Raw genomic sequence first — 15,457 nt, 5'->3', positions numbered from 1 at the left:
CAGGTCAGACAGTGGCAGGAACATCAGTGGCCAGGCAGTGGCAGAAACATCAGTGGCCAGACAATGGCAGGAACATCGCAGGCCAGACAGTAGAAGGATCATCAGTGCCCAGAGGGTAACAGGAACATCACAGGCCAGACAGTAGCAGGAACATCACAGGCCAGACAGTGGCAGGAACATCACAGGCCAGACAGTGGCAGGAACATCACAGGCCAGACAGTGGCAGGAACATCACAGGCCGAACAGTAACATCAGTGGCCAGTGAGTAACAGGAACATCAGTGGCCAGATAGTGGCAAGAACATCAGTTATCAAGACAGTGGAAGGAAAAGACAGACACAGTGGCAGGAACATCTGTGGCCTGACAGTAGCAGAAACATCAGTGGGCAGACAGTGGCAGGAACATCGCAGGCCGGACAGTAGCAGGATGATCAGTGGCCAGAGGGTAACAGGAACATCACAGGTCAGACAGTAGCAGGAACATCACAGGTCAGACAGTAGCAGGAACATCAGTGGCCAGAGGGTAACAGGAACATCACAGGTCAGACAGTAGCAGGAACATTAGTGGCGAGAGGGTAACAGGAACATCACAGGTCACAGTAGCAGGAACATCACAGGCCAGACAGTGGCAGGATGATCAGTGGCCAGAGGGTAACAGGAACATCACAGGTCAGACAGTAGCAGGAACATCAGTGATCAGACAGTAGCAGGAACATCACAGGCCAGACAGTGGCAGGGACACCACAGGTCAGACAGTGGCAGGAACACCACAGGCCAGACAGAAGAAGGATCATCAGTGCCCAGAGGGTAACAGGAACATCACAGGCCAGACAGTGGCAGGAACATCACAGGCCAGAGAGTGGCAGGAACATCACAGGTCAGACAATAGCAGGAACATCAGTAGCCAGAGAGTAACAGGAACATCAGTGCCCAGAGGGTAACAGGAACATCACAGGCCAGACAGTGGCAGGAACATCACAGTCCGAACAGGAACATGAGTGGCCAGATAGTGGCAAGAACATCAGTTATCCAGACAGTGGAAGGAAAATCACAGGCCAGACGGTAGCAGGAACATCACAGGCAAGACAGTAGCAGGAACATTAGTTGTCAGACAGTAGCAGGAACAGCTGTGGCCAGAGAGTAACGGGAACATCAATGACCAGTCAGTAGCGGGAACATCAGAGAAGAGATAAAAGTTAGATCGCCGAAATTTATCACCTGTGTGCGTTCGTGCGTGCCTTACATAAAATGGGGCCGGGGGTGGGGGGCAAAATTTCATACGGACCTAAGCTTAGACCGACCTCACGACCACCCTACCACTCTTGTAACAAATGACCAGTCCCTTGTCAAACGCCTGCCACAACTAAGTTGCAGCAAAATGTTTGCAGCAAATACTGTTTGTTTGTTGTTTAACGCCGCAATATCAAGTAACGTATAAAATACAGGTTTTGTCAGTAGAAACCAAGACATTACCACAATTTTTAGAAAAGTAACTGTCGAAAGGAACTTTTAAGTTAATTCTTTAAAGTTTTATATGATTTGCAATATCGACATTGTTTAAATTGTATACCTATACTCACACGCAAAGGAAACGCAAGTGGTTTTAAGCAAATAGGTAACAAACACGGAACCATAAATTGATACGAGTTTTAGCATGTAGTGAAGCCTGATGGTGTTATCAATATATTTGGTTGCATTTTGGAAGCCCCGAGTAAAAACGTAACATAAAAAACGAATCGCCAAAACGCACCATTTTAATGAATGTGTGGGTATCATGCACCCATTTTTCGCGAAATCGAAAATGCACGAACTGTCACGAACTGTAGTGGGTATAAAACTGTGGCCGATTCTTGGACCTACCACTCCTTGGTCAACAATGCCACGCCTAACTCAAATTCAGAGAAACCAGGCTATCGGACGTTTGGAAGCTGGAGAGTCTGTCAAAGATATTGCCCGTCATTTCAACGTTAACATAACCACAATTTACCGTCTCCTGCATCGATACAATGCTAGACCACAGATGACCTTCCTCGGAGCCGTCGTCCTAGGGTCACCACACCTCGACAAGATCGGCAGATTACCCGTCAACACCAGCGACATCCGTTCCTAACTGCAAGTAAAAAGTGCTCGACAGACCGTAGGAACACAGCCGGGACACTGTGATCGGACGTCTCCGTTCCAACAACCTCAGATGTTGCCGACCAGCACGTCGCCCTGTTCTCCAACCACGACATCGACAAGCACGACTTCAGTGGGCACAGGGTCATCGCATTTGGCGTCATCGTGAGTGGAGGCGTGTCACCTTCTGATGAAGAGTCAGAATTTGGCGGCGTCGAGGTGATCGTTTCTCTGACAGAAACGTTGTGGAAAATGATCCATGGGGTTGACCTAGCGTCATGATATGGGCAGGGATTGGACTTAATGCGAGACTTGGACCCATGTGCTTTCTGAATATTGGTCAAGGTCGGGGACACGGCGTCACTGCTCAGCGGTATATCGACAAAGTCATCAGACCCCACGTTGTTCCATTTTTTGCACAACATCAACAACACATTTTCCAGCAGGACAACGCTCGTCACCATGTTGCCAGAGCTACCATGGCCTTTCTGCAACAACACAACATCCGTGTTCTACCGTGGCCAGCCCTCAGCCCTGATCTGAACCCCATCGAACACTTGTGGGATGAGGTTCAAAGGCGTCTGCACAATGTGCGTCCAGTCCCTACAACTGCCGATGAACAACGCACAGTTGCTCTGGATGTGTGCAGGAGTATCACTAGGGCCTTCACAAATCGTCTGATCCACTCAATGTACAGGAGATGTGCGGCAGTGATCAATGCTAATGGTGGTCACACCAGGCATTGACTGACATTTTGGGTATTGACCCGAAACTGTGTAAGCCCTTAAAAAAACAATTATGTCATCTGCCTTTTAATCCATTAAACTGTCTTCAGTCAAATCTTTGACAATCTTGCCCTATTAGTATTTCTTGTCTTTACTGTTGAAAATAAATAACATGTATACTGCATACGCGACTTGCGTTTCTTTTGCGTGTGAGTATATTTAACGGGAAGAAAGACACTCGTTTTGTAACACCAGAGCTTCACACATTCTCCACCAGTAACTTCTTTAACAACTGGCTTATCTTGAACCATATGGACAATGACGTCACGCCAACCGCTGACATCCCATGCATGGACTCCACACAGTGCCACAAATCTGGGAGGTTCATGGCAACCACCTGTTGAGGTCTGCTCCAGCGACAAAGGAAGGGACATGTCCTGCCTATTGCTGGGTTACCATTCAGCGACCGGTGTGTGTACAACTTGCAAACTTGGTCCATCACGTTGGATCTTGATTTCCCTGTGCGAATATATGGTTTAGACACAAGGGTTCATTGACCGACAATTGACCAATATCTTACACTGGGACAATGTACTGATCTGTGTATATGGTCTCTGCTTCCACGTCGGCATCATTGTCTTCACGTGAAATTAATATGTTATGTAAGTGATATTTGTGACATCAGCATGCCCTTGGTGCCTGCGTCAAACCCCGGGCTCTGTCTGCAGCCAACTCTCCACGTGACACCAGTAAAGGTTCAAGTCATCAACATTTGACCCACTTGTGTGTTTACTTTACCCGTTCGACTCTTTTGTATTACCCCGGTGTAGCGCCAGTTTGGACTTTGATTATAAAATGCAGTATTCCCATTAACTAACTCGTACAGTCTTAGAGAATAGCTAACTCAGTATAAACATTTTCTAAATCATTTAGTCTAGGCGGAAATATTGCAGACAGCTGTGTGTGATTAAATTGATATTTCGTGCAGTTGTGCATCCCGTGCATCTCGTTATAACGAAGGGAGGTGTGTGACGACGACCATTTGCACGTTGTTTTGGGGGAGAGCACATGCTGAATTTCAAGCAGATCTTCATCACACCGAATACCTGACCGGTTATTTCCGGAGTACTGTTTCCACTAGCTGTTCGTCATGGAGAATGAAAACAGGAATGCCCAAAAGTAAGTGTCTTATAAGAACACAGTTGTTCTGTAAAGAGGGGCATCTCTAAAGAGGGTCTTGACCCGGGTTATTGTCTGTCCAACAAATTTCGTTTAAATCCCTTAACCACGTTGTCTGTCATAATGCTTGCTTGTTCATAATTTAGGATACATGCATGTATATTCATGTGGGTGAGGTGAAAGTATGTTTCAATGTCACGTTCAAAATTATTGCATTTCTACAGCGACGTGAATGCAAGTGTGTGTGGCTGTTTATGCTTGTCCAGATACTGCAGATAGATTAACATCTAGTCGCTGAAATGAATATATATTACATGAAAAAGCAGTTGTTAAATTATAGTTATAAAATATAACAGACAGGGGTCAAGAGATTTATTTTCAGAAACTGCAGTAATCTAGACAAATATTATAGACTTGCATGGGCTGTTCTGGATATATTGTTTCAGGGTCTGTATGGCTGACTTTAGTCCAGGATAAGGCTTTATTGTGCTTATCTGAGATACCATGGTGCAGTCTACCATGAATGCCCCACACAGCCAGATATACTGACCACGAGCTAACCTATCATTCAATTAATTCCTTAATGCAGAGCGGGATTCCCATATCCCCATATGGGTACAATGTGGTGTCCCCGGCCGTGATATTACTGGAATATTGCTCTCTTGTATGTAGCTGCTTGTTTCTCTCGAAATTATACATTTTTTTCGACACTGAGACTCTTATGATAGATACAATTAATATCAATAACTCGAGGAATATATAAGACTTATATAAACTCCCTGCTAAAAGCGACCCGTGAAGATTCCGGGGTAGAATAGGTCTTCAGCAACCCATGCTTGCCGTAAAAGGTGTCTATGCTTGTCGTAAAAGGCGACTAACGGGATCGGGTGGTCAGGCTCGCTGACTTGGTTGATACATGTCATCGATCCCAATTGCGCGGATCGATGCTCATGATGTCAATCACTGGATTGTCTGGTCCAGACTCGATTATTTACAGACCGCCGTCATATAGCTGGAATATTGCTGAGTGCGGCATTACACAACAAACCAACCAACCAAACAACCCTGATAAAAGCCCTGTCCCGCCAAAGTGCCTACGATACATTCTTAGTGCTTCGACTTGAGTGGGAGTGTGTGTTCAAGTTTGGCAGTTGCGACAGTATGACCGTAAGTAAAGATTGTTGGTATAATATCGCAAGTTCCTCCCACAGAGGTATGCAGCTCCCCAACCCGCACCTGGCACAAATGACCGATGACAACCTGTACCATTTCGGCATCTCTAGGACGTCACATGATCTACCTGCCTTATTTGGAGATGTCAAGGTGCGTAATATCACTTCTGGAAACACCACTGTGTTCCAGATCCGCGTTAGAGTTTGTCTTCAGCAACCCATGCTTCTCGTAAGACGCGACTATGCATTTCGTGAGAAGCGACTAACGGGATCTGGTTGTCAGGCTCGGTGACTTTCATGGTTGATACATGTCATTGTATCCCAATTGCGTGGATCGATGCTTATGATGTCAATCACTGGATTGTCTGGTTGAGACTCAATTATTTACAGACCGCCGTCATACAGCTGGAATGTTGCTGACTGTGGCGTTAAATAAACAAACTTGTAGAAGCAAGGCCGCGCACTATAAAAAATGGTTTAGATCCTAAACACAAACCTAAACACGTTCCTTGTCCCATAATTTTGACGCGTTTAGGTTCTAAACAAATGCACAATTTGTCGTAAACATGTTTAGTTTCAAGATATAAGCATGTATAGCATGTGTTGCATTCTAAACGACCCGTGAAGATCCGGGGTAGAGAAGGTCTTCAGCAACCCATGCTTGCCGTATAAGGCGACTATGCTTTTCGTAAGAGGCGACTAACGGGATCGGATGGCCAGGCTGGCTGACTTTGTTGATGCATGTCATCGTATCTCCATTGCGTGGATCGATTCTTATGATGTCAATCACTGGATTGTCTGGTCCAGACTCGATTATTTACAGACCGCCGTCATATAGCTGGAATATTGCTGAGTACGGCGTTAAATAAAAACAAACAAACAAACAAAACATTCTAAACACAGTTTTTAACATTTCATGATCCCTGATTCACTAAGGACGTTTGGGTTACCTACTGGTTTAAGCGTTCACTCGTCACGCCGAAGACCCGGGTTCGATTGCCCACATGGGTACAATGTGTGAAGCCCATTTCTGGTGTCCCCTGCTGTGATAGTACATGCTGGAATATTACTAAAAGCGGCGTAAAACCATACTCTTATTGACAAGTTAATTTTGGAACATACAATGCACGCTGATTTTTTAAAAAGCATGAACACTGACTACATTGGGCCAGGTGTTCCGACTCGATAACTTGGATAACTCCGACATCGATTATTATATTAACCACTTGCGTGTATGGCTGCAATCGATACTTATAACAAGTAGAGTAGGGAATCGTGACATTCTATGTACATGGCAATACGGTAACTTCCGTATTTCAGTTCGTATGTATCGGGGGCTCTGCGCGTCGAATGGAAAACTTTGCCCATTACATTGGCAATGAGCTGGGTGTGGTATCGGAGAATGAAAGACTCCCAAACCTGGCCGGTAACAGTGACAGATTTGTGCTGTACAAGGCTGGCCCCGTTCTCTCTGCAAATGTAAGTATTACATGTGAGGTATGTACATAACGATATGTTGCCGGAAAATGGCCGCTTTCGGTTGTACACTGTGTAAAAACTGAAGGGGCTTTGAACATTCTGTCATTGTTTTTCTCATGAAAAAGTGATAATTGAAAAGCTATTAAATACTGACGAAAATGTTGTACCCAGTTTCATTAAAATGATATCTTATACTCTGATCCGAAACTTATCTCGGTAAATTAAGTTTCTGACAACTCTGAGCGAACATTGATCCCCAAATCACGAAACGTGGATAGACTTTTGGGCCAGATGACAGCTTTCATTTACAACCTCCGTCCCCGATTCAATTTCTGCTCGTTTGTTTTCGTTTTCGAGAAACAGAAATCAGAAGTTCTGCTCCGAATACTTCGCTAATTCATATCGAAAGTTAAGAAAGATCCATGCTGATTAGAAAGATCACCTGACGTGATCTTCAACGAATCGGAGTAACAGATCTGTTGTTGTTTTCCCCTTGTTCTGTTCGTGGATACTATGAGTATGTTTTTTGATAGTATGCAAAATAAAAAAAAACAGGGAAGAAAATGAATCTTTAGGAAGAATTCATTGGGAAATGTTGATATTGTTTAGTCTCAGTAAGATGTGTGTTGACGAATAATGGGCGCAGTCAGTGATACGTCACAGTACCATCACTCTTTACAGCATGGTATCGGCGTGCCGTCCATGTCAGTGGCCCTGCACGAGCTACTCAAGATGCTTTACTACGCTGGAAGTAGAGACGTCACCTTCATCCGCATCGGTACATGCGGCGGGATCGGCAAGTCTTTTTCACACGCCATGTGTTAAATTCTTCCCGACTTACCTGGTTTGCTTGATCCACAGGCTCGATTATTTACAGACCGTCGTGATATTGCTGCAATACAGTGTTGGCAAGCTTTTAACAACTACGTTTTCTTACTACCTCATTCTTCTATAAATATAAAGTTGCGATTAGATTACATAAGTGCGACCCGTGCAGATCCAGGTTAGAATAGGTCTTCTGCAACCGATGCAAAGGAGACATGTGACTTGGTGTAGGAGACATGTGACTTGGTATAGGAGACATGTGACTTGGTTTATGCATGTCATCGTATTACATTTGCTGAGTAAGGCGTTAAACAACAAACAAATGTATTCCTGGGCTCGTTCAAAAAATAAAATTAAGCACAATGGTTACTCAAATATAGTTCTTGTTTATTAAGCTAGTCGGGGCATTAAGATCGCTTCGTGGGCATGGTAGGTTTAACCTGTTGTGCAGAGGTTTTGCAAATACAGTGAACTACGGTTATAACGAATACGCTTATAATTAACTAACGGATATAACTAAATAACTTTTTAGTCCCGACTATATGCTGTAGTTATGCTGTATATGTGTTTATAACGAATGACGTTATAACGAACTAAAATTAGTAGTCCCATTGAGTTCGTTATAACCGTAGTTTACTGTAATTGTCTATTTTGTTTCTTTAATTGACTCGTAAATGTTTCTTTGATGCGTCAGTGTGAAACATTTTGCCGTCCAGAACGTATAAAGATTCGGAAATGTATAACTTTTTATTACAGAAACACATTTGAACTTGACTCGTGGTTTGGGTTCGGTCACACCTGAATATGGTTTGTAGATGGCACTTGTGTTTCCACAGGAGTTCCCCCTGGCTCTGTGATAGTCAGTAATGCTGCAGTCAACGGGAAGATGGAGCACGCCTTCGAAACAGTGAGTGCATACCCTACTTGTGGTGGGTGATATGGTTTTACTCTGCTTTAAACAGAATTACAGTTACAACACTACGAGCAGAGACCATATATCGGTATGTGGTCTCTACTACATGTCGGCTAATATGGGACGAAAGCCTAATTTGATGCTCATTGTGGCGTTTATGTCCTTGGTGAAACTCACGACAAAAGTACTGAGTGTACTGACATAACTGTCTTGCCGCCTACCCGTACTGGTAACTTTTCTGTCGGGCTGCAGGAAATTTTCCTCCACCTGCCCGACTGTCTGGCAGATAACTTTTAGCCAGCATACATAATCATTTTTATTATAACAGCTTGGAGATTCTCAAGTAATTGTTTGCATTATTTCAACTGAATCGCGATTAGATTTGTCTCTTATTTATTACGATTTTTCAGTATTTATAACGTCTGAATGTCGGCAGGCAACTTTTATGGGTCACCTGATGTCTTGTTGGGTTTTAAAATTATTTCAAACACTGGACATAACTCGTAATATCCACTGGTGGCGCTACGATCGAGCTGATACATTTCAGTTAAATCCCTTGCCTCGGGAAGATGAATGGGTATCGGTTGGTTACAGTGTGTGAACTGATCTGCTTTGCCCTGGATTTTGCAGCCTACACTGACACACATAGGACACCAGACGTTACAATGTTGAGATTCAGTTCGGTCAAGTTACTTTTGACACGTAGTGTCGTGCTTGATTTCCCAAACCCTTTTTGAGACCAACTGTTTCATTATCATGATTGAACACAACAGGTGATGTTTCGGAAGTTTAACTGACAGACGAAAGTAATGGTCATTCCCTCGATATGGCTGCACGTGATATTAAAACACATCATTTTTCCTAGGTGGTGTTGGCCAAGGGCATCCACAGACCTATAATAGTGGACCAGGAACTGGCCAGCGAGATAAGTTCCTGTTCAAGAACCGAAGACCCTTTCAAGATTATCTTGGGAAAGACGTACTGTACGGATGATTTCTATGAAGGTCAGTGCCCATTTGCATTGTTGCCAAACCGAATTAATCGACGTTCAAATGACATTAGTAGGCAACCCTCTCTTACGACAATGTATTGAATCCATTGTTAAAAATGGTTCGGAAAGAAATAGAAGAATCCGAGAATATATATTTTGATTGTTTTACTGAATAGGTTGATCATGTATTTTCTTTCAGGTATTTTTTAAAGGTATTTATTTTTTTCTTCAAGCTACAGGTCGCCTCGTGGCGTAACAGGAACACATTACCATAAAGGGTTCCCATTGATCACCATGTATCAAACCAGCATTGCCTGTTTGTCTAATGTTACACTCCAATGTTTTCTGTCATTTATGTTTCTTTAAGAGTTTAGTTTTTTTAGCAGGAAACTTGTTCTCCCACTAGGTCAGGCGCGGACACATGGCGCTGTGTGTGACATCAGCGAGGAGGACGAGCTCCAGTTCGTGAAGCATCTCAACTCACAGGGCGTGAAGAACATCGAGATGGAGTCGGCGGGGTTCTTCGCTCTCTGCCATAAGGCTGGCGTTAAATGTAAGTCATGGTCTTGTAGTCAAATAAATTTCCATCGTTTGAATATCAATCATGGGCATCGATCAACGCAAATGGGATCCAGGCTGAGCACCCGATCCCTTAATTCGCCTCTTACGACAAGGATGGTCGCCTCTCACGACGAAGACCAAGTTTAACCCGTCTACCATTGGTAGTAACCCGTGAAGATTCCGGGGTAGAAGAGGTCTTCAGCAACCCGTGCTTGCCGTAAAAGGTGACTATGCTTGTCGTAAAAAGCGACTAACGGGATCGGGTTGATGCATGTCATCGATCCCAATTGCATGGATCGATGCTCATGATATTAATCACTGGATTGTCTGCTCCAGACTCGACTATTTTCAGAACGCCGTCATAAAGCTGGAATATTGCTGAGTGCGGTGTTAAACAACAAACCAACCAACAAACAAACCATTAGTAATAAAATGAAATGTGAGATGACCCAGTTGGATGATGTCATTTCTCCGTGTTACAGTCAGCGTGGTGTGTGCGACCTTCATGGTCTGTGTTACAAACATCGTGGTGTGTGTTTGACCTCCACGGTCTGTGTTAGAGATAAGGTGGTGTGTGTGACCTTCATCGTTTGTGTGACAGACAGCGTGGTGTGCCTGTGACCTTCACGGTCTGTGTTACAGACAGCGTGGTGTGTGTGACCTTCATGGTCTGTGTTACAAACATCGTGGTGTGTGTTTGACCTCCACGGTCTGTGTTACAGATAAGGTGGTGTGTGTGACCTTCACGGTCTGTGTGACAGACAGCGTGGTGTGCCTGTGACCTTCACGGTCTATGTTACAAACATCGTGGTGTGTGTTTGACCTTCATCGTTTGTGTGACAGACAGCGTGGTGTGTGTTTGACCTTCATCGTTTGTGTGACAGACAGCGTGGTGTGTGTTTGACCTTCATCGTTTGTGTGACAGACAGCGTGGTGTGTGTTTGACCTTCATCGTTTGTGTGACAGACAGCGTGGTGTGTGTTTGACCTTCATCGTTTGTGTTACAGACAGCGTGGTGTGTGTGACCTTCATGGTCTATGTTACAGACAGCGTGGTGTGTGTTTGACCTTCATCGTTTGTGTTACAGACAGCGTGGTGTGTGTTTGACCTTCATCGTTTGTGTGACAGACAGGGTGGTGTGTGTGGCCTTCATCGTTTGTGTGACAGATACCGTGGTGTGTGTGACCTTCATGGTCTGTGTTACAGACAGTGTGGTGTGTGTTTGACCTTTATCGTTTGTGTGACAGACAGGGTGGTGTGTGTGACCTTCACGGTCTGTGTGACAGACAGCATGGTCTGTGTGTGACCTTCATGGTCTGTGTTACAGACAGTGTGGTGTGTGTTTGACCTTCACGATCTGTGTTACAAACATCGTGGTGTGTGTTTGACCTTCACGGTCTGTGTTACAGATAGCGGGGTGTGTCTGTGACCTTCATGGTCTATGTTACAGACAGCGTGGTGTGTCTGTGACCTTTTACAGTCTATGTTGCAGATAGCGTGGTCTGTGTGTGACCTTCATGGTCTGTGTTACAGACAGCGTTGTGTGTGTTTGACCTTCACGGTCTGTGTTACAGACAGTGTGGTCTGTGTGTGACCTTCATGGTCTATGTTACAGACAGCGTGGTCTGTGTGTGACCTTCACGGTCTATGTTACAGACAGCGTGGTGTGTGTTTGACCTTCACGGTCTGTGTTAAAGACAGCGTTGTGTGTGTTAGACCTTCACGATCTGTGTTACAAACATCGTGGTGTGTGTTTGACCTTCACGGTCTGTGTTACAGACAGCGTGGTGTGTGTTAGACCTTCACGATCTGTGTTACAAACATCGTGGTGTGTGTTTGACCTTCACGGTCTTTGTTACAGACAGCGTGGTGTGTGTTTGACCTTCACGGTCTGTGTTACAGATAGCAGGGTGTGTGTTTGACCTTCACGGTCTGTTTTACAGATAGCAGGGTGTGTGTTTGACCTTCACGGTCTGTTTTACAGATAGCAGGGTGTGTGTTTGACCTTCACGATCTGTGTTACAGATAGCGTGGTGTGTGTTTGTGACCTTCGCGGTCTGTGTTAAAGACAGCGTGGTGTGTCTGTGGCCTTCATGGTTTGTGTTACAGGCAGCGTGGTCTGTGTGTGACCTATATTGTTTGTGTTACAGGCAACGTGGTCTGTGTGTGACCTATATTGTTCATGTTTCAGGCAGAGTGGTCTGTGTGTGACCTTTATTGTTTGTGTTACAGGCAGCGTGGTGTGTGTGACCTTCATCGACAGACTGTCCACAGAGGACGTAACCGCGGACGCCGATGTGTTGAGCGAGTGGACTCAACGGCCTCAAGTTCTGGTAGCCCGGTTCATCAAGAAGCGGCTTGTAATTTCAGTGTAGTTTAAATGCTACAACTGATGAGTCTGTCACGTGATGTTTTACTGCATCTATCATCAACATCAACTTGCAGAATATAATGTGATTATTGTAGAGCGATACCACGATATACTTTCAGGGATACCAACACAAAAACACGTTATTACTATTGCCAGACCTATATCGCCCATTTGAATTTTGTTTGTTCATGAATAATATGGAAGTCAATGTTAACTGTAAAAAAGAGTTCTATAAAGCCTTAAGAGGACATTATGCTTAATCCCTGAAGCTATGTGAATAGGATATATATAATTTAATGAAATCATATGGACACGTCTTCAGAATTGGAAAAGAACTTAATTTTAAGCCAAAAGATTACAAAAATGTCACTTTCATGCATATTTTGTCATTTTCCTAATTTGTGACACGTCCGACAGCAAAAATCTAAAAACATGCAGCAAGGTACGTTACCTTGAGAAAAAAATATTTACGGCATCAATTTTCGAACTCAGTCTTGATAAGCATGTAAACTTTCATTCATTCATGTAACTTCAGTAGTTTCAGAGAAAACGTGTGCCTGTTTCACACAGCTTGCACGAAGTTGAAAAGCACGGAGCAGGGGTCATAACTCTGTCAAAATTAAGTTAAAGAAACAAATTTTTGAAGCCATTTAAGATCGTAACAAGCAAGATAACCAGTGTGTAAAATATCAGTTTTCTAACTTCTATAGTTTTTTTTAGAAAAGTTGTTCCCATTGAGAAACGGACGGGCAGACAAACTCCGTTCCTATATCCCCCGGGGGGTAATTGGCACAAGCCCACTAGCCCAAGACAAAAATGTTAACGATACCCAGAGAGCAATATAATTGCAAATATTATGGGCTTTTATATTAACGAAACCATCTGGTTTTTTTATTACTGTCATGCTATTAGACGTCCTCATTCACTGAACAAATAACGTTAGGGTCACATGTTAAAATAAGGTCAGTTGGAGGCCCGTCGATATCACACTGGTGTATGTTATACTGAATGCTGTTACACTAAGGTATTTTACACTGAGGTGTGTTACACTGAGGTGTGTTATACAAAGATATGTTACGCTAAGGTATGTTACACTGAGGTGTGTTATACTAAGGTATGTTACACTGAGGTGTGTTATGCTAAGGTATGTTACACTGAGGTATGTTCCACTGTGGTGTGTTATGCTAATGTATGCTACACTGAGGTGTGTTATGCTAAGGTATGTTACACTAAGGTATGTTACACTGAGGTGTGTTATACTAAGGTATGTTACACTGTGGTATGTTATACTGTGGTGTGTTATGCTAAGGTATGCTACACTGAGGTGTTATGCTAAGGTATGTTACACTAAGGTATGTTACACTAAGGTATGTTACACTGAGGTGTGTTATACTAAGTATGTTACACTGTGGTATGTTATACTGTGGTGTGTTATGCTAAGGTATGTTACACTAAGGTAAGTTACACTGTGGTGTGTTATACTAAGGTATGTTACACTGAGGTATGTTATACTGTGGTGTGTTATGCTAAGAAATGCTACATTGAGGTGTGTTATGCTAAGGTATGTTACACTGAGGTGTGTTACACTGAGGTGTGTTATACTAAGGTATGTTTCACTAAGGTATGTGACACTGAGGTGTGTTATAATAATGTATGTTACACTGAGGTATGTTACACTGAGGTGTGTTATGCTAAGGTATGTTACACTGAGGTATGTTACACTGAGGTGTATTATGCTAAGGTTTGTTACACTGAGGTATGTTATACTTTGGTGTGTTATGCTAAGGTATGCTACATATAGGTGTGTTATGCTAAGGTATGTTACACTGAGGTATGTTACACTGAGTGTGACACATAAAGAGCAGCTTCGTGAAAGGGAATAATTTTCCACGTTTCGTGTATTAAAATAAGCTAGAAAAACGTCATTCTGTACCTCAATTCAAAATGCATTCATCCTTTTTCCTTGTCACCATGACTGAAAGTCTCGCCAATGATGACACCTGAATTTCGTCAAGAAGTTTCATTTCTATTTTCAATATGTCTTCCACAGCAGCCATATTGAAACAAATATGTTGCCATTACTCAGCCATTCTTATTCGAAATGTAATGAAATATTGTGTATGTATAGTTTCGCCTTTGGCAATAGTTTCAATTGTGACGAGGATTATTACGTTTGCACTTTACGGTGCTCTTAACTTCTCACAAAATGCATATTTGGCCCAATATGACAAAAGAAGCGGAACTTTTACATGTATGTTCTTTCTAACGACACCATATCTTCTTCAAATCCATAAGGATTTTATTGTTAGGTTATATCTGAAGAATATTTTCAGAATCAAATTTCACAAACCTGGGTTAAATGTCATTTTCTGTCGCTTCTCTTTCTGTCTATTATCATTGTTCCTGTTACTGTTGTCATAGAAACAACTTAATATATTAAACAATAAAGTTGACTCTAATATTTGGTCTTCTGTTTTGATGTTATCTTTATTCCTCGTGACTGCAACACAGCTTTACATTACATTACATTTGTACCCTACGGATCATCTGAAATTTGATGCCGATTTATAAAGCTAGCCCAGTGAGATACCATGCCGCAGTTTAACATGATTACCCCACTCAGACACAGTATACTGACTCCGAGCCGACCAGTCCATTGTTTTAGCCCCTAAACGTCGAGCGCCAGGCAGGATAACAAGTACCATCTTTAAACGTCTTTTGATATGACGCGGTCGGGCACCGAACCTCCGACCTACCCCTCTACTAGCGGACTCTCTACCACTAGACCACGGAGGCGGACTGACTAAAAGGAGGATCAGGTGATCTGGCTTTGTGACTTCACTGATTGTGTGTCCTTGTGACCGCATGGCGTGGGTCGTCGCTCCTGTCACTGGTGTAGATGGTACACACTCTTTAATGGGCGTTAATCAACAATCACAAGGGCGGATCCAGCATTTTTAGAAGTGAGGGGTCCAAAATATCAAAATCCTCTCTCAGATAACTTTACTGCCTACAACCTACTACATTTGGTTTTCAAAAGCGAGAGATCTGGACCCCCTATTTGCTTGTTGTTTTACGCCGCACACAGCAATATTCAAGCTATACGACGGCGGTCTTTAAATAA

General features: G+C 43.3%; 1 protein-coding gene across 1 annotated transcript; it reads left to right on the top strand.

Annotated features, from left to right (window-relative positions):
* The first annotated feature begins 3,880 nt into the window (after positions 1-3,880).
* On the top strand, positions 3,881-14,726 carry LOC139463637 (uridine phosphorylase 1-like). Its single transcript, XM_071244906.1, has 10 exons — positions 3,881-4,021; positions 5,233-5,344; positions 6,514-6,672; positions 7,354-7,492; positions 8,313-8,404; positions 9,276-9,414; positions 9,808-9,954; positions 12,195-13,462; positions 13,553-13,909; positions 14,180-14,726. Exons 1-8 carry the CDS (start codon positions 3,993-3,995, stop codon positions 12,335-12,337), a joined length of 960 nt encoding a protein of 319 aa, XP_071101007.1. The 5' UTR covers positions 3,881-3,992; the 3' UTR covers positions 12,338-13,462; positions 13,553-13,909; positions 14,180-14,726.
* Positions 14,727-15,457: the final 731 nt, after the last annotated feature.

Source organism: Haliotis cracherodii, unplaced genomic scaffold (assembly GCF_022045235.1).
Source record: "Haliotis cracherodii isolate W230 unplaced genomic scaffold, xgHalCrac1.p SCAF_16, whole genome shotgun sequence".
NCBI lineage: Eukaryota > Metazoa > Mollusca > Gastropoda > Lepetellida > Haliotidae > Haliotis > Haliotis cracherodii.
This window is presented reverse-complemented; position numbering and strand designations above follow the sequence as displayed.

Excerpts from the sequence above, each read along its gene's own strand:
- LOC139463637 (XM_071244906.1), top strand. The coding sequence starts at position 3,993 with ATGGAGAATGAAAACAGGAATGCCCAAAA. Across the intron at positions 8,405-9,275 it reads TGGAGCACGCCTTCGAAACA|GTGGTGTTGGCCAAGGGCAT; the intron begins GTGAGTGCATAC and ends CATTTTTCCTAG. Across the intron at positions 9,415-9,807 it reads TACGGATGATTTCTATGAAG|GTCAGGCGCGGACACATGGC; the intron begins GTCAGTGCCCAT and ends TTCTCCCACTAG.